A 24,835-nucleotide genomic window follows, 5' to 3' on the forward strand; every position below is an offset into this window, starting at 1 on the left:
AGGGTGTGGAGAAAATGAAACGCTTGTGAATTGCGAGTAGGAATGGAAAATTCCACAGCTACCGTGGAAACAGTTGGCAGTTCCTCCAGAAGATTAAATGTAGAATTACCATACGATCCAGCCATTCCACCCCGAGCATATTCCCAAAAGAATTCAAGGCAGGGATGCAGATATTTGGACACCTGTGTTCAAACATCACCTGTATTCACAGCAGCCGAAAGATGAAAAGACTCCCAAGCGTCGGTGGACGGATGAATAAACAAAATGACACACACCGACAGTAGAATAGTCTGAAGCCGTAAAAGGGAAGGCCGTCTGATACACGCTGCGGCACGGATGAGCCTTGAACACATTATACTTAAACATTATGAAAAAAATGTGGTGACGGTCGCGCAACGTTGTGAACGTGATGAACGTCACTAAATCGTACATTTGAACTGGTTAACGGGCACCTGGGGGACTTCGTCAGCTGAGCCCCCGACTCTCGATTTCCACTCGGGTCCACGATCCCGCCGTCGTGGGCTCTGCTCTCTCTCTTTCCCTCTGCCCCTCTCCCCCACCCTCTCTCTAAAACAAAATGTAAAAAAATAATAATAAAACGGTTAAAAGGCCAAATTTTATGTCACGTAGGTTTTAACACAATGTTTTCAATTAATGATGGCATTTTTGTAAAGGGGTGCAGGGACCTAACTCCTCCTCTTTTTTTTTTTTTAATTTTTTTTTCAACGTTTATTTATTTTTGGGACAGAAAGACAGAGCATGAACGGGGGAGGGGCAGAGAGAGAGGGAGACACAGAATCGGAAACAGGCTCCAGGCTCTGAGCCATCAGCCCAGAGCCCGACGCGGGGCTCCAACTCACGGACCGCGAGATCGCGAGATCCCGCAAGATCGCGAGATCGTGACCTGAGCTGAAGTCGGACGCTTAACCGACTGCGCCACCCAGGCGCCCCATAACTCCTCCTCTTTGATTAGGGGTCAGCCTTGGTTACTGGCTTCTAATGAAGTGATGTTGCCCGACTTCCTAGGCCGGGTCCTAAGAGGCAAAGCAACATCTACCTAGCGGTCCTGTCTGGGAGCCCTGAGCCAACCTGTACGAAGCCCAGCTACGCAGTGAAGTCAGGCCAGAGAGACCTCACAGAGCTAGAGGACAAGGCCAGCAGGTGTCAGCCACGTGAGAGAGCCTTCAGATGACCCTAGCCTCAGCCCTGAGCCGCCCCGGTTGGCACCAAGTGGAGCGGAGACAAGCTGTCCCGCGAATCCTGTTCAAATTGCAGATCCGTGAGCGAAGTAAGTGCTGTCGCTGTTTTAAGCCACTAAGTGCTGGGGGTACTTTGTTAGGCAGCGCTGAGTAAATGGAACAGTAAACATACTCCTTATGTATTCGAGTTTATTTCGACTTAATTAAAAATAATCAGATACAAATACGACAGATTTAGACTGCATAAAATGCCTCATGCCAACCAGCTGGTAAATTGGGTATTTTCTCTCTCGTGGTCTGTATGCCGCATCTATAAAGCCATTAAAGGTGCAAGGATACTTTCACCTGAATACTGAACGAAGTCGGGGAAGTCAATGGGCTGCAGAGACATAGCCGACTAGGAACACACTCGGGCTGGGATCTTTACCCCAGAAGGCGAGGATACGGGTGGGAAAGACAAAGTTTGCTGGAACTACGTAGTATGAAGGGATATGTTTCCAACTCAGTAGGGCCAAACTCAAAATAAACTTGGTCAGGGCACCTGGATGGCTCAGTTGGTTGAGCGTCCGACTCTTGATTTCAGCTCAGGTCGTGATCCCAGGGTCACAAGATTGAGCCCCGTGCCGGGCTCCATGCTGAGTGTGGAGCCTGCTTAAGATTCTCTCTCCCTCTGCCCCTTTCCCCAACTTGCGCTCGCTCTCTCTCTCTCTCTCTCTCTCTCAAAATAAAACATTAAACAAAGACAAACCTGGCTAGCAGGTCCTTGAAATAAAATACAGAAGGTGGAGAAGTTATATGAGTGATGTACGTATCACACAAGGTGGGGTTTCGAGAAGCTTGAGATGGGAGTTATACGGCCAAAGCAAGAGAATTTCTGATCAGGACCATTGAAGGGCAAAAGGTTTATTAGGTAAACTTAGAAGAAGTTAAAAACAAAGGGATAGTGTGTGCCCCACTCTTCCATCCCTGTGTATGTCCCTCATCACACCATCGTGTTCTGGAACTCTTGCTTGTTTGCTGACCTGTTTATTTTATCTCCCTGTATTAGTCAGGGTCCGCTAAGCACTGTAATAAGCATCCCAAACCCAAGAGCTCGACTCAACACAAGTTCATTTCTGGTTCTTCTGACAATTCAGTGCAGCCCTTTGGTGGACAGGCCTCCATGGGGAGATCCTGGGACCTGGGTTCCTCCCATCTCCATGTTCTGCCCTCCCCTAACCCATGGTCCTCCCTAGCCAGCCAGCAGTGAGAACAGAGACCTCTTGTGTGGGAGGGTGTTACAAGTAGAGGACATCCATCAGCCCAAGTCAGTCACATGGCTGCTCTCACTGCAAGGGAGGCTGGAAATGGAGTCCATCTTGGGGCCAGAAAGATAAGAAGTACCCCCTCTGCCCTACAGCCCCAGTATAAGATCCTTGGATGCCAGCTCGCATCCACCTAGCTCATGGTATGTGACATCATGCCTGGCATAAATTTGGAGTCTGTCAGCAAATCAGTGGTGCTTGAGCTGTGTCATGGGCCCTGGACTGAGTGAGCACTTTCCTTGTAAATGCCCTGGGATAGGGGAGGGGGGGTGTCATCACTCCCGTTTCTCAGATTGGGAAACTGAGGCTCTGGTAGCTAAGCAGCATGCACAAGACCACGCAGCTAGTCTGTGCTAGGGGCAGGTCTTAGACCCAGAAAGCCTCTGCTACTAGATGTCTGTCCCTTCCACTCCCCTGGCTGCCTCTCCAGTACACACACTTGTTGACTTGTTATCAGGGGGTTATCTTCAAGGTTATCTTCAAGGCCAATCTCCTTTCTAACAATCAATGAACCGTGTTTGACAAGCTGTGGGTTCCTTGGGGTGGTAGCTACATCTTGCTCATCCCTACATGCCCCTTGGCTACCAGCACAGCCCTTGAACACAGTAGGCACTCAAACCATGTTTGGGGGATTCATTTATTCACACGGGCTCAGGCTCCACGCTTTGCTGCTTGCACAGTATGGGGGTCATTTACATCTTACACAAGAAATGGAGGGGATATGTATTCTATGACCCCTCTCTGCACAGTCAGAGCTGTCTCTGACAGCAGGACCAGCGCTTGCCCTGAAACTCACTGCTGAAGCACATATGAGGGTTGCGTGACAAGGAGGCTAAGGCCACAGGTGTCGCCTCTTCCGCATCTGGGTTAGACCATGAGCCCCCCCACATACACACGTAGAATGCTCTGCCCCAGCTAGTCCCAGGAAGAATAGACGGAGGGGGAGAGCGAGGTTTCTGTCCATGGTGCTGAACTCACCTCGGGTCCCATCTCGTTCTTTAGCCCAGCGGCAACTTACAGCCTCCTGGGGAACCAGGTGAACGTACAGATTCCCGAGCCCCTTCTTTGGAGACTGGGATTCTGAGGGTCTTAGATGGGGCCCTGGAATCCCATTGTATCAAGTACCCATGATTCTAATGCAGCCGTTCTGATACCGGCTAAAGTTGACTCGCTGAAATGGTCGTTGGTCCTGATGAAGTACCTGCTATGTGCCCAGCGCTGCACTAGATACTGTGAGGCACAGAAATGCACCCAGCAGAGTCTCTGCTCTGGGAGAAACTTACAAAGCATTCCGGAGGAGATGATGGAGGCAAGGTTGGAAAGTACTCCCTCTGTTTTATGTGGACACTGTGCTAGGTCCATACTTCACCTTTAGCCTGCAAGGTGTGATAAGGAGTCACCTGAAAACAGTAGTACCCATAACCATAACCAACATTTGTGTCCTTCCTTGCGGTCTCCCTAGCCCTATCTGCAAAGGTGGTGTGTGATACATTCTCCTCCTTCTGATCTCCTATGGCTCGAGACCCAGATCCACCATCACCTCGCACATCAAGTCTTCTTGACCCCTGTTGCCCTGTAGGCCCCCCAAACCCGAGTCCTTCCTCCTTGTGCTCCACGGCCTTGTTTCCTCATCATTACATGATGTGCCATGGTTTCAATACGTCCCAACTAGGATCTGAGCTCCCTCTCAAGGGTTGGGCTTGCACCTGATTCCCCTGTGTAACCTCTAACACAGGGATGCCTCCCCCTACTCACCTAGAGGAGGTGAGCAGTAAATTCTTATTGGATGGGTGGCTAGGAGGAGGGGTAAGTGGGTGGGGGAATGTGCCCAATGGCGGTGCTCAGGGAGAAAGCCACTGGGTTACAAAGCAGCTGGAACAGGTGCTCAGAACCAAAAGAAATCAGGGTCGGCCTTGGGGAAACCAGGCAATGGGCCAAATGCCATTCAGGCAGGGCCAGCTTCCGGTCAAGGTCTGCCTCTCCTTTCTCTGGGTGTTTGGGGAGAACAGGAAGTGGAACCAGGACGGCTGTGTCTGGTGAGAACAGATGTTATCTGGCCCTGAATGTGGGACATGGGGGAGGGGGAAAGGAAGGGGGAGATCCAGAGCCAACAAATGGAACATCCACAGACCCACTTTATTTTACTTTCTATTATGGAAAGTTTCAAACACACCCCAAAGTCAAAAGAATAACATAACGAACCCCCACGTTCCCATCACACAACTTCAAAGACCACCCCTATTTAGCCATTCTTATTCCATTCCTCCCCTCAAGCTCTTTTTAAAGAAAATTCCCGAGGCACCTGGGTGGCTCAGTCGGTTGAGCGTCCGACTTCAGCTCAGGTCACGATCTCACGGTCCGTGAGTTCGAGCCCTGCGTCGGGCTCTGGGCTGATGGCTCAGAGCCTGGAGCCTGCTTCCGGTTCTGTGTCTCCCTCTCTCTCTGCCCCTCCCCCGTTCATGCTCTGTCTCTCTCTGTCTCAAAAATAAATAAATGTTAAAAAAAAATTTAAAGAAAATTCCCAACATTGTATCATTTCACACATAAATATTTCAGAATGTATCTCTTACATATTAGAACATTTCTTATTTAAAAAAATAAAAAAGAACCTCAGGGCACCTGGCTGGCTCAGTTGGAAGAGCACGCAACTCTTGATCTTGGGGTCATGAGTTCAAGCCCCACGTTGGGTGTAGAGATCACTTAAATAAACTTAAAAAAAAAAAAGAACCTCAATATCATGATCATACCTAATAAAATTAACAATTTCTTAATACCATATACTACAAAGCCCATGTCCAAGTTTCCTCACTTTTCGCAAAAACACCTTTTTAGGGGCACCTGGGTGGCTCAGTCAGTTAAACAGCCGACTTCGGCTCAGGTCATGATCTCACACACCGTCCGTGAGTTCGAGCCCCGCCTCAGGCTCTGTGCTGACAGCTCAGAGCCCGGAGCCTGTTTCGGATTCTGTATCTCCCTCTTTCTCTGCCCCTCCCCGGCTCACTGTCTGTCTGCCTCTCTCTCAAACATAAACGTTAAAAAAAAAATTTTTTTTTTAAAATACCCTTTTAGTGTCCATTTATTTGAACCACGATCTTAACAAAGTCTATGCGTTGCATTTGGTTCCTATGCCTTTTCAATCTCTTATCATCCGTAACGGTCCTTCCTTCTGCCTTTAATGCCATCTTTACTTGAAGAAACAAAGTCCATCCTGGAGAAGAATCCCCTTTGTGGTGGGCTGAACCCTCGTGGTGTCATTTAACACGTTCCACTGTCCCCCCCATTTCCTGCAAACTGGTATTTAGATCCAGAAGGTTGGCTGGTGTAGGGTCAACTATTTGGGCCAGCCGACTTCCTGGGTGGTGGTGTTCCTTTCCTATGGCATCATTATCAGGAGCACTGAAGGTCAGATTTTCCTCCTTGGGGTGATACTAAAAATGATGAGCGTCACCAGGCTGATCACCCACCTGGGTGAAACCACCTGGGCATCCACCAGGGGAAACGAGGAGGCCACTGTGGTAACACAGGCGAGACTGACAGTGGCCCAGACCCGGATGGCGGAGTGGAGGTGATGGCCGCTCCAGCACCCCTGCCGTCCCCTTTCACAGCCGAGAACAACCGAACTCAGGGCGGGGAGCTGTTGTTTCTTGAGCAGGCATTACTTGAGCGAGGAGCTTTCTCTGCAGCCTCTCAAAACCGCTCCGCACTCAATGTGAAAGTCACTGTGTCTATCCCACCGGTGGGGCCAGTGAATAGTGAAGTCACCTGCCCGAGGCACAGAGCCAGAGACGGAAAGGAGAGGAGTCTCCAGAGTTGTCCCGCACTTTGCTCCAAACCTTGCTTCTGGCACCTCTAAGTCCTGGGACCTGGACCCACGGCCTTCTTCCTCTCTGGGCCTCAGTTTCCTAATCTACAAAATGGGAATGATACTTGCCCAAGACCAGTACAGGGTGGTCCAACCTTGCCCCTCTCCCCCATCCTGCCCATCCTGCCCGTGGGGCCCACGCGGGCCACCTTAGTCCAGAGTGCAGGCAGCTTTATACTCTCCCACACAAACATACAAAGGGTTAAATCCAGACACCCACCCCCTTCCTCCATCCCAATTCTGATCCTTGCTGACTCTGCTCCCCCTCCCTAGCACAGCTATTCTGGGACAATGGAGGCAGCAGATGGCCCGAGCCCTGTTCCCTCCACCGACCCCCAGGATCTGGGAACAACCCGCAAATCTGCTGCTGCTTCTAAAAGCAGGCCGGCCGGCAGCCTTCCACATACAGGGTGGAGAGGACAACAGCTGCGGAGCACATCCCTCCATTCCCCCACCAGGGCTGCAGGGCCAGGGCCACCCCTACTCGGTTCACGTCCCACAAACCCAGCATTGGGTTAGCCCAGAAAGAAAGGAGGCCTTGGAAGAGCCCAAGCAGCCCGACTCTGCACTTGACCTGCTGTGTGACCACAAGCACATGGCAGTCCCTCTCTGGGCCTCAAGCTCCTCCGTGGAAACCAGGGCTGAGGCACTGAACTGGCGTTCAGTGGTTCCAAAGACCCCAGACGGAGTTGCATCAAGGACAAGGTTCTTCAAGGGCTGGAGGATGTGCTCCAAGGAGCCCCCAGCCCGGGCTGTCTGGCTCAAGGCCCCTCCATGCCTCAGGATCTCTCCTCTGTCTTCCCGCCTGCCCCCAGCCCAGAGCCCCATGGTGGCCCGATATCACCGGGAATGATGCGTGGGGAGAAGAGGCCTCGCATCCTTAAGCCTCCCCAACCTTTGCGCTGGCATTCCTGAAATTTCACTGTGATCACTTTCGTTCATTCGTGCAACCTCTTTGGGACCTGCAATCCTAAGGGTGCTCGCATTGATTTATCTCCTACCGTGGCTGTCAAACTGTCCCTTTATCTGACACCAGAGGCTGACTCCCTCAGCTGAGTCTCCTCTCTTGCCTCTCCCAATTCTCTGGCTACCCCCAACCCAGGCTCTGAGGGCAGAGCGAAGGAGCAGCCCCCGGCACACCAGCACCTCATGGCACACACGTGTCCTTCTGCGCAGACCTGGGTAGAGAGGGGACGTGCCGCACACACACCCTCGCACACCCATGCACACCCTCACACGCCCCGGCTGACCGTGACCCAAGCACACACTAGTAACGGTCACCGTTCACTGTTCACTGAGCCCTTTCTTCCCCGCGCCCGGCTCTGTGCATTTCACGCAGGTATCAATCCACGAAGAAGGTATTCCTTTTCTTCTCTATAAGATGGGCAAACAGGCCAGAGAGACCAAGTGGGCTCCTCAAGGTCACGCAGCCGGCAAGGGCAGAGCAGAGACATGTAGCTCAGGACGCAAACCAACACCACCATCCCCACTGTGACTCGCAGAGCAAAGACCCCACCCCAGCCAGGAACACAGTGGCTGCAGATCTAACAGGAAACTAGACCAAGAGAGGTTTAAACAAATAAGGGTTTAATTTTCTTACAGAACCAGATGCCAAAACGGACAAGTGTGCATGATTGTCATGGCCTTTCCTTCGTGATAACGAGGCAGCCACTCCGGATCTAGACATTGCGCCCACATTCACAGCAGGAAGAGGGGATGGTCTTCCCCAGAAGCCTCTCCAGAAGCCTCCCTATTGGCTTCGTTTAGTTCACACTAATAGACTGAGCAAGGGAGGCGGGGAAAATGACCAAAAAGATCAGCACGACCGGCTGGGGTCCATCATGAGCCAGGATCTGAGTCTGGGCAGGCTGATTCTCCAGACAAAATGGGATCTGTTAGCAAGGGGTGGGAGCGAGGAGCTGGAGACTGGTCGGCAACACCCGTATCTGCCACAGACCCTGGATTCTGCCACTATTCCACCTGGGTCCCCTCCGTGGCTGGGAATCCAGCCGAGGGAGCCGGGAGTAGGCCGGCCCAGTGCTTGGCCCCAGGGGGAGCGACAGAGACCAGAGCTGGGGGTGGAAGGCCAGACCCCACCAGGGGCCCAGGTAATTCTCTAGAGGGTTAGGACCCCTGAGCCCCAGCCCAGCTCAAGGGCCCCCCCTCCCCCATGCTTATTCAATCCAGCCACTCAAGACCCACAGAAGCCCAGTCCCTGGGGCCTCTCTGGCCCTCACCTGGTGCACCTGTTCTCCGGGCTGTCCAATCCACTTCCCGGGGGCCTAGCATGCCTTCACTGCCAGCCACCATCCAACCCTGGGCTGGCCCACCGCTCAGAGGCCATGCCAGGGACTGTCCACCAAAGGGCACTTGCCACAGGTCCCCAGGGCTGCCTGGGGAGGCGAAGGATAACCAGAGGCCTCAGCCCAATCTTTGCCCAGCAGTTCAGGGTTCATCTGGCCACCAGCTGTGGGCACCAAGGAGTATCTGGGTAGAGGAGACAGTGGAGGGAACGGAACCTGTGGAGAGACCAGAAATGGGCAAGATGGTCACCCCGACCCCCAGGCTCGGTCCACGGGCTCCTGGGGGGGGGGGGTACACGTCTCAGAGATGGTTTGGAGAGGAACTTCTCCACCACGGCACTATTAAAATTCAGGGCCAGATAATTCTTTGTTGTGGGGCGATCTATGCATGGTAGGATGTTTTGCAGCACCCCTGGGCTCTACCCGCTAGAAGCCAGTAGAATCCCCCTGACTCATAACAATCAAAACTGTCTCCTTGGAGGGGCGCCTGGGTGTCTCGGTCGGTTGAGCGTCCGACTTCGGCTCAGGTCATGATCTCGCGGTCTGTGGGTTTGAGCCCCACATCAGGCTCTGTGTTGACAGCTCAGAGCCTGGAACCTACTTCGGATTCCGTGTCTCCCTCTCCCTCTCGGCCCCTCCCCTGTTCTCTCTCTCTCTCTCTCTCTCTCAAAAATAAATAAACATTGAAAACTATTTTTTTTAATGTCTCCTTGGGGCGCCTGGGTGGCTCAGACGGTTAAGCGTCCGACTACAGCTCAGGTCATGCTCTCAAGACTCGTGAGTTCAAGCCCCGCATCAGGCTCCATGCTGACAGCTCAGGGCCTGGAACCTACTTCGGATTCCGTGTCTCCCTCTCTCTCTCTGCCCCTCCCCTGCTCATGCTTGCTCTCTCTCTCTCTCAAAAAGAAATAAACATTAAAAAAATGTTTTTTGTAATGTCTCCAGACATTGCCAGATGTCCCTGGGGGGACAGCCACTACTGAAAACCAACCGTTTAGAGAGACTTCAAGGGCCAGAGATGCCATGAGGAGACCCCAGCCGAGGCTAGACTATCCGATCACATGTACCTGAGCCCGCAGTCAGCTCCCGCTCTTTTAGGCAGGAACCTTTGGATTCTAGAATCTTCAGGCTTAGAGAGAACTGAACATCCATTCTTAAACCTCTTGATAGTATAGCCACAGCATGTACACCCTCACTGATGAGGAGCCCACCCCCATTAGAAGGCAGCTGCTCCCTTCATCTTAGAAACCTGAATTTTTTCCCTATGTTGAGCCAAACTCTGCCTCTTTGTAATGGCCAACTTGTTCGATGCAGCCCTGGCCCCAGGGCCCTTGAACGGTTGTGAGCCCTCTGCTCCACGCAGACCGCTCTGCACAAGTTCAGAGCCAGGCAGCCTGGTTCCCCCAGGGGTTCCATTTCAGGTCAACCCAAAGTCCAGACAGAGCCGACAAGGCCTTGGGGAGTCCTCTGCCCCATCTCCAACCAACCACATTGGGCAACTCTCTCCCCTTTCTTCTGCGTGTCAGCCACGCCAGCTTCCTTGAGCAGGCCCGCCCTCCCAGCACATCGAGTCACAGGCTGTCCTCTTACAGGCCTAATGTTCCTGTGGCCTGTTTGAGAGCAGAACCGGAAGGTGCCTTGGTGGCATTTTAGCCCTCTTTCCAACCATCTACTCACTGAAGAGAACCACGGAAGAGTATCAAGGAAACAAAGAGCCTACAAAAGCTCAAATAAAAATTTCCCATCGGGGCCTGAAGTTCTTCCATTCATTAGAGCATCTCCTCTGCTCAGCGAAGACATTTCAGTCTTCCAGGGGCTCCTGCAGAATCCCAGAGGGTCAGGACGGGGAGAGCCCTTCAGATCCACAACACGCCGCCTCCCTGTGTTACAAATGGGGAGACCGAGGCCCAGAGAAAGCAAGGTATTTGCCCAAGGTCACACAGCAATCCTGGGGCAGAGCAGGGACTGAAATGCATTCCCTCGGTTCCCGGTTCTCTGCTCTCAGCCGCCAGGGCCCTCCTTCCCTTCGGGCTCTCCCATCTCTGGACGCCTGGATTCAGCTCCCTGTCTTCCAATCCTACACTTTGGGCCCCCGGACTCACCTGGAAGGGTCCTCCTCAGGGGAGAAGGGGCCTTCTAGCTTAATGACATTGAGCTTCCCCTCAAAGACGCCATAGCTGAGGGTGACCTGGGCAGAGAAAAGCGGAGCGGGAAGTGCAGGTTGGCCGGGTGTCCCTCTGGGGACCCCACAAGGGGGCAGTGTTTGCGCAGAAGCAGGGAAGGCACATAAGACATCATGAGGGGCACGCAGAGCCTGCCTCTGTGCCTGAAATCCCACCCTTAGCCCTGAGAGCTTCGCTGAGGAGCCCACCCCACTTCACAAGGCTCTTCAAGCTTGTAGGGCACGGCCATGCCCGGACTCCATTTGGGTGCCCAACAGCCCACCCTACCTGTGAGGCTGGAATGAGTCCCTTGCCTACAGACTAGGAAACTGAGTCGCGAAAAGGGAAGTGAGTTCCAGCAAATTCCATGCCTGGACAGAGGTTTCCTGAGACTCACGGCGGGGCCATGGCCCTCCCTCTCCTCCAGGAGCTTCAGGTCACTCTATGCGCAGTGAGGACGTGAGATGATGCCCCTTGTCGAGGGACAGCGGAGCGCAGCGGTTAAAGACTGTAGGCTTAGGGGCCATCCAGGCAGGGCTCAAATCCCCTTCATGCCCCGTGCCATGGTTAGTTCAGCTCTCTGGCCTCAGTTTCCCTACCTACAGAATGGGAATGTCAGTACCGGCCTCATGTGAACGTTGTAAGGAACCAGAGAGTTACAGCAGATAAAGCCACCGGCCTGGTGCCTGGCACAGTGAGTATTCTGGAAATCCCGACCGTTAGGGTACCTGGTTTCGGGTGTCCCAAATCTGTCCCCCTTTTCCTGGCTTCAGGCCCTGCAGTCCCATTGGGACCAACCCTGCCGGCAGAATCAACACTAAGTCTTGGCCCTGGTAGGAGACAGGTATGACCCAAGCAGGCCTTCCAACTGATGAACACCAGCCCCGGGACTGGGCGGAAGGGGGAGTTCTCCTCTGGCGGGTGCGGTGGAACCCTGGGGCTGCCACCCCGCCAGCATGAGGGGCGAGCCTGCCTGAGGGTGAGCCCAGTGTCGGGAAGACAGGTGACAGCGGGCACAGCGTGAGCAGGCAGACTCAGCCCCGCCTGGCCAGCCAGCCCGCGGCTTCTCGGGGACGCGAGCCCACAAGCGTACTTGTTTGTTTGACCAGCCTGGGTTGCGTTTCTGTCCTCTGCCACCAAAGGACTCTGACTCGCGCTGTTGGGCGGAGGACCCCAGGGGCTTTCCCAGCCACGTCTGGGTGCGAAAGAAAGCAGGCGGCTGCGGGCAGGCAACCTCTGATGAAGGGGGGACGACCAACAGGCAACGTTGCAAAGGGCAGGCCTGGCCCCTTCGGAGGGATGCGGGAAGTCTGAAGAAGGGGCAGCGGGACAAGGGGGAGCGGGCAGCGAGGGGAGCGGTCTGAAGCTGAAGGCAAGCTGCTTCCTTCCAGCTGGCATTCAAGGACCAGATCAAAGAACTCGAGCGTCACAAACGTTAACCCTTGAGGGTTGGAGGTGGGCAGGGCTGAGTCGCTGTGTGCCCTTCTGAGGGTCCTTTGCCACCGTGGGCCTCGGTTTCCCCATCAGTAGGGGACAGCTCCACCCGCACCCTTCCCCCACTGCCCCGAGGCCGGCTCACCTGCTCTGGGAGCTGGGCAGCCCCCAGCAGCTGCAGGGTCTCCAGGTGGGAGTGGAAGAGGGGGCTGGGCTGCAGGTGGCCACCCAGTTTGCACTCGACAATGTAGCCCACGGTGCAGTCGTCGGGCAACCGGATGAGCGCGGCTGTTTCCACGAAGCGGGAGCCACTGAGAGACAGAGCCGTGCTGTGGCCACCGGCGCCTGGAGCTCTCCCTGCCTCCCAGAAGGCCCTCCCTCCACCACCTGCCTCCTGTGCACTGGGTGACCTCGGGCAAGCCACCAACCCGGGGAGCCTCGGTGTCCTCTTCTGTGAAATGGGCGTGATAACGGCCCTGCCCTCACTGGGCCATTGTGTAGATTAAGAGGAAGAGTGGTAAGAAGCAGCCCCTTCTAAAGGTATCCCTTCTTTTCTTTATATTCATTCACTCATTCATTCATTCTTTGTTGAGCTTAAGGATCTAGCTGGTGCCAGGTGCCATGCTAGGGCTGCGGATACAGAGATGAGAAAGAAATGCTTGCTGTCCTCTTCTGAAGGGAGACGGAGGGACAGGTCGTTTCAGACTAAGACTGGCACTAAGTCAGAGGGAAGCACGAGGCCGGGGAGACAGCGGGAGGGTAAGGTGGGCTTCCCAGAGGAGGTGGCAGCCTTCAAACGGAGTCGCACAGGGTATTCTGGAGTCAGCCACATGTCGAGGAGGGGAGGAGCAGTGTCCCAGGTTAAGGGCACCACCTGACTGCATGCCCCACGAGCTCCCCCGGGGGCCAGCCTGCCCCACTGCACAGGGGGCCCAGTGGGTGCAGAAGCCCCGCCTTCCCTCCCCATCCCAGCCCGTGCCCGAGGGTTGCACCTGCCCGGAGGGGGTACCTTTCCCAATTCACACAAATATCCCGTAAAGGTGGGCAGAAGCCCAGATGGGGGCACCAGGCACAGGGATGACCCCTGGTCACGAGTACATATCTGCCGTCGGCATGCCCGAGGACAGCATTACCGCCTCTAACCGGGACCTGAGTTCCCCCCACCCCCACCCCCCACACTTGGAGGACCGCTCTGACCCCGCCCATCCAGATCAGAGCAGGCCAGGGTTGTGCAGACCTTGGAGCCAGAGCCAGCAGCTGAGTGACCTTGGACTAGTCACTTATTTGGCCTCTCACAGCCTCAGTCTCCTCAGCTGTGGAAAGGAGGCTAACACACCTTCCTCCCAGGGGCTGTGATTACTCTTGGGGAAGCACAGGCCTGGCTCAGAGCCTCTCTCAGCAGCCTCTCCAAGCAGACCTCGAGAGGCCAGGCCTTTGCCATTGCTCTCCAGAAAACCAGTACTCCCACCCCACTCTGGGGGCCTCTAGGGCTATCCCAGTCCAAACACCACCTCTTCCAGGAAGCCCTCCTCCCGTCTCCAGGCAGAAGGCCCTACATCTTCCTTCCTCTGAATGCCCCTAAACTTGGCCTTCACCTCCCCTGTGACGTTTACCCGGAAGAACAGGGCTGCACGTGGGACTTAATACTTGCCTGGCTCAGACCAGGTGCCGACCCAAACATTTCCCCATTTAGCCCCCACAACAGCCCTTAGCTATTATATTATTAGGTTTTAACAGAGGGGGGCACGGAGGCTCCCAGAGATGACACAACTCGCCCGTGAATGGCACAGTGCCCTAGGCAGTGTATCCCTGAGGGCAGGAAGGCAGGTGGCTTGCTCACCACTAACTGTGTAACTCTGTGACACAGCATGAATGCCAGACAGTTCCTCAGGGGCTCACTCCCGAGCCCTTCCTGCTGCGAAGGCCGCCCGCACCAGGCCCTCCCCTCCCCTGCCCCCTCCCCCCGCACCCCACTTTGGGGCTTTGCTTACCTGGCCCACGGGGCCATCTTCAAAGCCAGTTTGCGGTTGATGCAAAAGCCAGCGCCCCCAGTGGCAAACCAGAACTGTACCAGCCTCTGGGGGGAGAGGTAGGGGAGGGCCAAGGTTCAGGGTGAGCCTGGGGGGTGGGGGCAACGGCCAGACCACCCCTCACCCCCAACCAGCATGGCTCCAGGCTTGGGAGCGATAGTCCCGACACCACGATCACCGGCCAGGGGCACTGGCCTCGCCACTTACAGCTCCTGGGAGGGAGAAAGCTTTTCCGCACGAGGAGAGAAGGGGGCCTCCCGTGGAGGAAAGAGAGAAGGACAGATGGGCCCGCGAGCCCCCGAGGCCAGCAAACCCCTTGACATCGCAATCTCAGGAATCATGAGTGTACCTTTGGGGTGTAAACCACTCTCTGCCCCCCCTCCTCTGTGGGGATTGGTGAAGCCAGAACTCCTGAGCTTCTCTAAGGCTTTCGGCAAACACCATACCCTCTCGGCTACACCCGCTCGTGACTAACAAGTTCCCTGAGGTTACCCTCTCCCGAGTACACAGTTGGTGCTTAATTGATGCATGCGGCATTGGGTGGGGGTTATCCCTCTTGATGCAGCAGTGAGAACCCTGGGCAGGAAGTCGGGAAGCCTGCGCCTGGGGCCTCGGCCTCCTCCACCGCACAGCCGTGTAACCTTGAGAAAGTCACTGCTCCCCTCTGGATCGCAGATTTGTCACCTGTGAGTGCATCTGCCCCGGTTGTGAAACCCAAGGGTTCTCCTGGCCCCGTGTCCTCCTCCTGACCACCTCAATGAGCTACCTCTGGAAATGCCGCCCTCTTAGATAAAGCAGGGTAAACAGGTTCTTAAGGACCTGGCACACAGTAGGTGTCCAATTGATGCTTGTTTAGTGAACTGTGGGCTCGGGGCTTCTGCTCCCAGATAATTAAAGTAACAACAACAATTAAAGTAAAGTATACGGGCCTTAACCCCGCGCACGGATATATGGGGTCCTGTGCTGCAGATGAGCCGACGAGGTACAGAGAAGTGAGGTGCAGAGAACCGAGGTCCCAGAGCTGGGACTGAGCCCAAGCCGGAGCTCTTGCCCGATTCTGCTGCCCTCCCCCCCCACAACCCAGAGGGTACCCCAGAATCCGAACAGGCTGGGACACTTTGGGGCGGAGTCTAGGGAATCCCGCCTAGGAGTCTGTGCCAGAAGAATCTTCGTGCGCATCCTGGAGTCGGGGCCTGGGCGGGCCCGGCAGTACTGAACCTGCTCAGGAAGCATGAGGCTCAGAGAGGAAGGCCGAGCTGGCTTGGGTACCGATCGCACACACACACACACACACACCCAGGGCCCGGGAGGATTTAATTAGGGCTCAGAGGCCCCATTAGCCGCTGATAATTAAGGTTTTGTGTTTCCTGCTCTTGGTTTCCCTGATGAAGCAGATGGTGAGCCGGGGAGGCAGAGAGCCCTACAGCCTGGGGCTCCTGCTCCACACGCTGCCTCCAGGGAGGGGGACCCCCTCACTAGCCTTTTCCCTGGGGCCAAGGGAGCCCCGTAGGGGCCTGGCGGGGCCTGGGGACCCGGAGGGAACCATGCTACGCACTTCTACTAAAAAAATGCGTCCCTATTTATCTGAAAGTCAAATGCAACTTTCATCCCGGTTCGGGGCTTGGTTTTTTTTTCCCTAAATCTGACAGTCCTCGTTAGTGCCCATCTAGGTCTGGAGCTGAAGCTGGGGACCCCGTTGGGCCAGGTGTCACCTCTTTAGTCTGTAGACAGGAGGGGTGCGCAGGGGAGGGGCTCAGGGGCTGCGGGCAGCGCAATGGGCCAGCTGGCCCAGCAGCACTGGGCACTTGAACAGCTGATACAACTACATGACGATACCAGGGGCTCCGAGCCCTGCCCCTGCCTGCCCCATCCCCCCGCCCCCCGGCCTGGCCACGGCCCACACCCGTGGCCTCCGCTGCACAAGGAGGAAGGGAGGGACCCACCGTGCGGTTGCGCGGCCTGGGCTCCGAAGCGCGGATAGGCCGGTTCAGGCTGGGCCGGCCTAGGTAGACGTCGCGGGTCTGTGGGAAGGTTTTTAGCAGCTTCAGCAGCGCCCTTGGGTTCACATAGTTGTCGTCATCCACGTGGCAGAACCACCTGTGGGGATCCAAGGGGGCGATGCTAAGCTTGGAGGAGGGTTCCCAAGGGCTGCTGGCCAACCAGGCTCCCCTTGAGCCCCACCCCCCATAATAAGTCAACAAAATCAGGGAGAGTAGCTGACATTTAAGGCACACGGTCTGAGCCAGACAGCATCTCGTGTGAGCTCCCGAGAAAAGTGTCCCCACTTAACGGGTGGGGACCAAGACTCAGCAAGGTTAAGACACTTGCCCAAGATCCCACAGCCGGTAAATGGCACGACTTGAACCCAGACAGTCTGCCCAGAGACAGACCCCAGGAGGCCCTACGTGATGAGATTCACAAGACCCAGCCAAACTTCACTTTCTTGACACAAAACCCTATTCAGGAGCCAGCCTGAGGCACAGGCCACACCTGTCCCCAGAGACCCAGGCACACTCACTTCAGCCCGCTGGCCAAGAAGGTGTCGAACTCAGCAGCCATCTTGCAGGACAGGGCGGGGTGGCTGTGCTCAGCGGAGCAGTTGGTGACCACGAGGTGGGACCCTGGAGAAGTGGGGACGAGTCAGAGGACCCTGCCCAGGTCCTTCCCACAGCCCCGCACACTGTGAGAATACAGAGCAAGACCTCAGACAGCCTGGAGCATTCTCATTCGACACACGGGGAAACTGAGGCCCGGGAGAGCTGACCCTCCCCAAACCCATACCCGTCTCCAGCAAAGAAGCCTGCCCCTCATCCTGGGCAAAGGGGGATCCCCACATGCTAAGGGTGGGCAGCCCTGTTTCCTGAGGGCCCCGGGCCAGGGGACAGCCACCCCACCTTTCCCTGGTAACAGCTGAGGGGCCCCCACCCCACCCAGAATTACCCAGTCTCTCCTGGAGGCCTTCATCTGGGCTGTCGGTGAAGACAAAGGTCTAAGAAGGAGAAAGGGGAGTCAGGACTAGAGTCAGCCAAGGGCAGGCCCAGGGGGTCGCTCACAGCCAAGCCCCTGCTAAAACACCTGTCCAGACCTCTGTCCTCCATCAGCGACAGACACACCCCCTCCCACCGTCACACGCGCCTTTAAGACAACATGACTTTGTCAGCTACGCCCCCCCCCCCCCACTCCCAACACACACAACCCAGCCGTCAAGGCCACACGACTTCATGGTGCACACCAGCACCCACGGGGACCCTACTGGAGTCACACCGTCTTCTATCTCACACACATGCACACACTGCAGTCCCACGTGGCCCCTCCCTAACCACACTTACACAACCCCAGACGCTTTGACAGGAGACAGACCCATGCACGGGGACACCGCACTGCTTGGGGAGATAGTCCCAGCTTTCAGAGCCACGGAAGCTCTCTGGGCGGGCACAGGGCCCTTGCGCAGCTCGGAAATTTTACATCGTGATCCAGTCCAGCTCTCTCCCAGACTGGAGAGGCGCCCCACCAGCAGCTTGCACGCTCCTGGTCCCTGAGGACCTCACTTAACCTCAAGACAGGTGTTGTGATCTGTCTCCCTCGCAGATGGCGAAACTGAGGCTAAGTGACAGACTAAGGTCGGACAGTTGGCGACTGCTGAGCTGGGATTCGAGCCCACAGGCCTTGGACCTCTCCTCCCCACCTCCCAGGCAGGTAGAAGCCGCTCAACCCCCAAAGAAACTGAACACAAACCGAATGAGCTGCAGAGACAAACCCTCCACGGGCAGCTGATGGCCAAGACAGAGACCGGCGGCTGGGGACTGGTCTGACCCCCATTGCACACCGAGCAGAGCACGAGCGCCTCTCCCTCCTCCAGCAGGTCCCCTCACCCGCCGAGCACAGCGAGGGCCCCCTCTGACGCTTAGGTGGCCCTGCCCAGGGTCCTGACAACTTTGAACTCTTTCCAAGTGAGGACCAAGGAGAAGAAAGCATCTCACCCGTTTAAAGGGCCTCGACTCCCCCATCTGTCACTCTGGCCACACTAGCCCTGCCCTCCCTCCAGACTTAGGGCCTCTGACCGCAACGCCCCTCCCCGCTCAGCCACAAACACCTCCCTGCTTTCCAGGAACCAGCCCTTCAGATCTGATCAGCGCCTGCTTTGAGCCTCAGTCTACCCAGCCGGAAAATGGGGAGTAGTGGTAGCTGTGAGGGCAAAGTGAAATAGCGTGAGAAAGAACGAGAAAGAGTTGGCAGTGAAGTCAGGCTCAGCTTCTTATCTCAGGGGGAACTGAGGCACAGGAGGCCAGAAGCCAGGGTTGGGCACAGGAAGGGGCAGGGGGGAGCCAGGCCTATCTCCCCAAGACCCATGGCCCTTGTTCTGAGCCACTATTATCTTTCAATGGATTATTGCAAGACCTTCAGATCTCTTTTCCTGTCAGGACCAAAACCAGATAATACCCCCTACCCACCACCCTACCTAGTATCTTCTGTGGCTCCCTACTGCCCCTGGGACAAAGGCCAGCGTCCTAAGTGCGGCCATGAGGGCCCACCCAGTCCCTGTGCCTAATGCAGCCTATCTCATCACTTCCTGCCCCACCTCTTCTCTTAAATTCAAAGGCCTTTCAGTTCCCCAAATGTGCCACATACACGCACACCCTTCTGAGCCTTTGCATATACTGTGCCCTCTTCTTGCCCGACACCCCTCCCATGTGCCCCTCAGCCTCCTGTCCCTCCTTATGGCAACAGCAGCCCCTCGGTTATGGAAATCTACCCTTTGGTCTCTCCCACCAGACAGTGACACGCTGAAGGGCACGGGTCTGGTCTGATTTACGCCCCCCTGTCCCGGCACTGGCTCACCTCCGGGAGGCCTGGGTGGCATCCACCTTCTGAGCCCTTCTCCCTCGGGTCTGTCCCCCACCTTTTCAGATTTAGCTGACACTGTAGGTCCCTGGATATCCTCGCAGAAAGTGTCGGTGCTGGTCCCCTTCTCTATCCCATCCGCTGCCTCGGGGATGCTATCGAGCCTCTTGGCTTTAAACGCCATCAAGAAACCATGAAATCCCACCTCATCCAAGACCTCTCGGGGTGGGGGGGGGGGGGACTAGCAGATGCCTCACACTCAGTGCCGGAGGCCCCCCCGCCGCCCACCTGTGTTCCTCTGGGCCCTCCCCATCTGGCTGGGACCCAGCACCTTGGGGTCACCATGCCTCCTCTCTTTCCTTCACACCCCACATCCAGTCGTGTCAGCAAATTCTGCTCACCCAACCTACAAATTACCCAGGATGCGACCTCTCCTCACCAGCCTCCACGGCCACCCAGCGGCCCAGCCCACTCCTGCCTGCTTGGCTGCAGTCACCTTTCCCCTGGTCTCCCTGCTCGGTCCTGCCCCCACCGGGAGCCTGTTCAGTAAAATAAATCAGGCTTTTCTTGCCCTGCTCCTTGGCAAACTTTCCACCAGATAGTGGAACTCTCTCGAGTTGGGAGCATGGGCCAAATGGGTCAGGGATGTTTGCCGATGGATGAATAAGCCGGAATCGGTGGGGGGAGGGGGAAGGAGAGGGTCCCGCAGCAGGGCCGGGGGGCTGGGCGGGGCGCATGAGGCCCGTGTTCCCGTCCCTGGGAACCCGGAGATTGGCACAGAGCAGTGGGCAGAGTTTCCTCTGGGCCAAGGGTTGCATTTAATTTGTTTAAGGAGGAGACTCTGACAATGGTTAAAACCTCACAGGAAAACAAAAGGACAGTCAGCCTGCTGGGGTCAGGGGAGGGGGCGGCTGGGGGCCATCTGCTGCAGGGGAGGGGAGATGTGGGGCCCACAGTGCTCCCCCCACCCCCACCCACCGCCCTCGAGGGGACTGTGGGGAAGGGAGAGGCTCCCCATGGATCACAAAAAAGGGCCTCCCCCAGCCCACCCCCTCTCCCCGGGACAAAGGCCGCACGCGAGCTGCCACAAAGGCCCACCTGCCACCCGGCAGCCCTTAACCAGCTGGGGCGGGCGCCCAGCCCTGGAGAGTTAACCAACTCAGGCCTGCTCCTGCTGGCAGAGCTGAGAGAGGCTCCGAGACCCTCCTGTCCTGTGCAGACGGGGAAACTGAGGCCTGAGAGGGAGAGAGCCTTGGCCAAGATCACAGAGACGGGTAAGCCAAAGGGCTCAAAGGGTGGAGACAAAGAGGACCCAGAGGCAGTGGGACGGCGGGGTGTCCCCCGGTCTCCCTTCCTCTTCCTCAATTTGAGCATCCTGCCTTTTTTCAACTCTGCCTCAAAGGACGAGGTTTCTAGCCTCTGCCCCTCGTGCTGGGGGCGGACGGTGAGAGTGTACAACTGAGTGAACTCATCTCCTACCCCTGTTTAACTGTGCTCAGTTTCCTGGCCTATAAAACAGGACCCTCAGTGCCTGCCCCTCGGGGGCTGTTGTGAGGGTTAAACGGAGTGAGGCATGTGCGGCCCCTTGGCTGCCGAGCTACCCGGCAGGTACTCCCTCTGGCTGCCTAGTTGGCATCTGGGATTGAGCTCGAGGCAGGGAGTGGGCAGCTGCTTCCTTTCTTTGCAGACCTGGTCCTGCCAGGGCCAGCCACCCAGGCTGGGCACCCAAGGACCCTCTCCTGGGGCCCAGTGACCAGGCAGCTCTGAGATCCCGGGTCTCAACAGAGAAGGAAGGGTCCCAACCGGGAGGTGGGACCAGGGCTCTGCGCCCCCAGGCCTTCAGGGTGCTGCGGACAAGCACTTCCTCCCTCTGGCCTCAGTTTCCTCATCCGGGGCAAGGGCACCACCATGGCGATCAAGACAAGGCAGGAAAGGGCCTCAGACCACGTGAGGCACGCTCCCGGGTACACACAGACACAGCACCATAAACAGGAAGGTCTGCGGGGAGGGCCAGGCTCAGCGGTTTCCGCAGGAGGAACCAGACTCTCCCCAAGAGGAGAAGCTGTGTGTGGGGGCGCCCCAGGGAAGAACCTGGGTGCTGGGGTCCCAGCGGAGAAAGGTTTAAATAGGGTGCCAGGACATCACGGCCAGGAAGTCAGGGGTGGGGGTGCCCTCTCCCCAGAAGGCCCTGGGCTCTTGCAGACATCACCTTCCCGGCTCTTCAGTGTCCCGGGAGCCCCCAACCCCCTCCCAAGGCTCAGTCACTTCCTCCCACTGAGCCAGCCGCCCGCCGTAGGGACAGTGTGTGTGTGTGTGTGTGTGTGTGTGTGTGTGTGTGTGTATAAACGTGCCCCTCCACCTCTCCCAGAGATGGTTCCCCAACAACCCCAAATCACTGACCTTGCTTGGGGAGGGCACCAGGTCTGGGGAGGGCAAGAGCCAGAAGGGACTCAGCCTGTGCCCGGAAAGACATAAGCCACATGCCCCCATCACACACACACATACACACACGATCCCACAGCTGGCCCCCGCTCTGACCTCTCCCCCACGGCAGCCTCAACCACCACCCCCACAGCACACCTCCCTCCCTCCCTCCCTCCCTCCCTCCCTCAGAAACTGCCCCACAGGAAAGGAGCACAGGAGATGAGGGCCCGCTGCCCTGGACACACCCTGGGCAGCAGAGGCAAGGGGACAGGGGTCGTCGGCAATTCTGAAAGGATGCCCCCCGCCCCTCTCCCTCCCAAACAGGCCCCACCTAAACCTTCCCGTGTCCTCGGCAGCTCAGCCCCTGTCCTCCACTCTCCCAGCCAGGGCGGTAGGACAGCACCCGGGGCCTGGACTGGGTGCAGCCTGGCCTGGGCACATGTCAGAAGTCGGGACTCTCAGAGGCCTCTACCCCAGCCGCCCAACACCCCACCCCCACCCCGCCCCCGCATTGTCCCCATCGCGGGTCTGGGCCAAGGTGGGCAGGAGGAAAGCCTGTGCCAGAACAGCCAGGGAACAGAGGGACACCCCCCCCCCCGCCCCAGGAGGGACTGAGGAGTGGGCATGAGGACCACCTGGTTCCAGAGCCAGTGAGGGGCACAGGCAGGGGCCGCAGGAGCCCTTGATCCTGGGAGGAAGGAGGAGCCGGGAGTGGAGTCCAGACAGGGCAGGTGGGCAGGCAGCTTCTCCCTGGAGGCTGCCGGGGACCCCAGCCCAACGGAAAGGCTTCCACGAGCCCCTCAGGTCAGGGGCCACTCTGGGGGCCTACAGTTGCCCACTTGTCACCTGTTCCCTGGTCCTGGAGACCCACGTGTCCAGCAGCAGCTCCAGGCGCGAGTGGTGGAAGGCTCGGGTCGTCTTGACCGTGATGAAGACATCGCGCAACTGCAGCTCAGGGGACAGAGGGCTTGGCGGGCCCAGCGCGGCGGCCTCCCGCGCGCCGTCGGGGGACAGGCTCGAGTGGTACCGCAGGGAGAGGAGCCCCGTGCACAGAAGGGTGAGGAGGGCTCCCGCCAGGCCCCGGAGGAGGCGGCACTGCATTGGCCCCGGGACCCCAGACGGCTCAGCCCCCAAATCCCAACCGGACAGCGAGGGGAGGCTGGTTAGGCTGGGGCGCCGGCAAAGGCCAAAGTCTGGTGGGCCCCAGGGGCAGGCGAGGAGGGCCGAGGTGGGGGCTGGTGCTCTGGGCCGGGACGCGGAGCCATGGCAGCGCCGCCGCAGCGGCCACTCCACCTGCTCCCGCCGCGCTCCCGCCCCGGCGCTCGGGCCAGGCCCCGCCCCTGCCTCCAGCGCAGCCCGAGGGGCGGGGCCGGCCCTGGGGAGCCCCCGAGGCGGCTGGAAACGACACAGGCACCGCGGAAGGGACAGTGGCCCGGCCAGCTGCTCTAGCGGGGGTGGGGGCGACAACAAACCCTCCACGCCCCGTGGAACGGAGGGGCCGTCCCAGCCTCCCCACTCCCCGGAGCCCCTTCAACACCCGTTATTTCCGGGGCTCCCGCTCGCCAGCCTCCCGGCGTGTCCTCTCGCTGTATGCACCTCCTCCTGCGTGCTCTCCCCCATCCTCCCCGTCGTCACCCAGGTTCCTCTGGCCAAGCTTCATGCCGTTTGGACGTTAAGGCTCGGCTCAAGGAAGGGTCCCCTCCGCCACAAAGCCTTCCCTGCTGCCCCCCTCCCGGTTCCCGGTCCCCGGGGCACCTACGGTGGGTGGCTCAGTTCCTTTGCTCCTCACGCCGGCGCTAGGATAGTTATTCCCAGTTGATCGCTGAGCACAAAAGGCATGGAAGGATCTAGCAGCTCAGCCACAGAGCCAGTGGAACCCAGGTCTCTGGGCCTCGTCTGGGCCACAGGAGGCCTCGAAGCGTATCTCTCCTGCTGTAGCCCACCGCACCCCATCTCACTCAGCAGTCTGTATTGCCGCCCTTCTCCCGGCCAGCTGTGGACAGAGGGCCTTCTCCAGCCACCGCTTCCATCATGCTGGACACAAGGCCACTCACGTCTCATCCTTCCTCTGACGGAGTCCCCATCTCCCTCAGAACACAAGCCAAAGATCATACATACAGCAGCCTGCAGGCCCCAACCCCACCTCCTACTACTCTCCCCTTGTTCCCTCCGCTCCAGACCCACTGGGCTTCTGGCCAGTCCAGGTGCACACCTACCTCAGGACCTTTGCACGTGCTGTTCCTGCCTGGACCTTTCCCTAGAGGTCTGCATGTCTCGCTCCCTCACCTCCTTCATTTCTTGACACAAATGTCATGTTCTCTATGAGGCATTCCCAGGCCACTTTTTAAAAACTGCGACGTCAGGGCACCTGAGTGGCTCAGTCACTTAAGCGTCCCTTGATTTCAGATCATGACCTCATGATCTCACGGTTCGTGAGTTCAAGCCCTGCGTCAGGCTCTGTGCCGAGAGTGTGGAGCCTGCTTGGGATTCTCTCTCCCTCTTTCTCTCTCTGCCCCTCCTCTGCTTGCACACATATGTGTTTTCTCTCTCAAAATAATAAACATTTTTTTAAAATTGCAATGTTTGAGGGGGCACCTGGGTGGCTCAGTCGGTTAAGCGTCCAACTTCAGCTTGGGTCATGATCTCACGGCTTGTGAGTTCAAGCCCCACGTCAGGCTCTGTGCTGACGGCTCAGAGCCTGGAGCCTGCTTCAGAATCTGTGTCTGCCTCTCTCTCTGCCCCTCCCCTGCTCACGCTCTCTCTCAAAAAAAAAAATGAATGTTAAAAAAAATTTTTTTAATTGCAATATTTTCTCTCCCCTCGTTCATAGCCCCCCAGACCTATCCTGTTTTGCTATGTTCTCTCCACAGCACTTTTCATCTCCCAACACCCTGTATATTCTACTTCTCTATTGTCTGTCTTTCTGAGTATATACAGGGAGTTCTTTTTTCTTCACTGAATCCTCACTGCCTAGAATAGTGCCTGGCACATAGTAGGAGCTCAAGAAATATTCGTTAAACACAAGAAAGTACCAGATGGTTGGTGAATTAGCCTGGGCCTGCTGTGACCCACACCTGCACTGTGGCTGTTGAGGGAGAGGAAAAGAAAATCAACCCTTTGGAATCACCCTCCTGTGGGCTGGCCCCATGCCAAGCCCCTTTCGTGGCCCATCTTCCCAGAACAGCATCTCCAGGGCATGATCCCAGGCTTTGGGCCACACAGACCAAGGTTCAAATCCTGACGGGGCTATTTACTAGCCATGTGACTTCGGTCAA

The 24,835-nt window shown here is 57.2% G+C and overlaps 1 protein-coding gene across 3 annotated transcripts; it reads right to left on the reverse strand.

Annotated features, from left to right (window-relative positions):
• Positions 1-7,931: 7,931 nt before the first annotated feature.
• On the reverse strand, positions 7,932-22,891 carry MFNG (MFNG O-fucosylpeptide 3-beta-N-acetylglucosaminyltransferase). Of its 3 annotated transcripts, XR_006709617.1 has the most exons (9): positions 22,407-22,891; positions 17,235-17,283; positions 16,813-16,915; positions 16,238-16,391; positions 14,256-14,341; positions 12,410-12,575; positions 10,771-10,856; positions 8,603-8,884; positions 7,932-8,257 (listed from the first exon to the last, which is right to left on the reverse strand). XR_006709617.1 is itself a non-coding variant. In XM_045467183.1 (8 exons), exons 1-8 carry the CDS (start codon positions 22,659-22,661, stop codon positions 8,818-8,820), a joined length of 966 nt encoding a protein of 321 aa, XP_045323139.1. In that variant the 5' UTR covers positions 22,662-22,891; the 3' UTR covers positions 7,932-8,817. The 3 variants fall into 3 exon arrangements, 2 of the variants coding, with proteins under 2 accessions (XP_045323139.1, XP_045323140.1); XM_045467183.1 differs by having other exon boundaries at positions 7,932-8,884; XM_045467184.1 differs by lacking the exon at positions 22,407-22,891 and adding an exon at positions 21,537-21,641 and having other exon boundaries at positions 7,932-8,884.
• Between the last annotated feature and the right edge of the window lie 1,944 nt (positions 22,892-24,835).

The sequence above is a fragment of the Leopardus geoffroyi genome, chromosome B4 (assembly GCF_018350155.1).
Source record: "Leopardus geoffroyi isolate Oge1 chromosome B4, O.geoffroyi_Oge1_pat1.0, whole genome shotgun sequence".
Lineage (NCBI taxonomy): Eukaryota > Metazoa > Chordata > Mammalia > Carnivora > Felidae > Leopardus > Leopardus geoffroyi.

Coding starts and splice junctions, on each gene's coding strand:
- MFNG (XM_045467183.1), bottom strand. CDS start 22,661: ATGCAGTGCCGCCTCCTCCGGGGCCTGGCGGGAGCCCTCCTCACCCTT. Junction 16,916..17,234: donor AGGCCTCCAGGAGAGACTGG/GTAATTCTGGGT, acceptor CCACTTCTCCAG/GGTCCCACCTCGTGGTCACC. Junction 12,576..14,255: donor AAGATGGCCCCGTGGGCCAG/GTAAGCAAAGCC, acceptor TCTGTCTCTCAG/TGGCTCCCGCTTCGTGGAAA.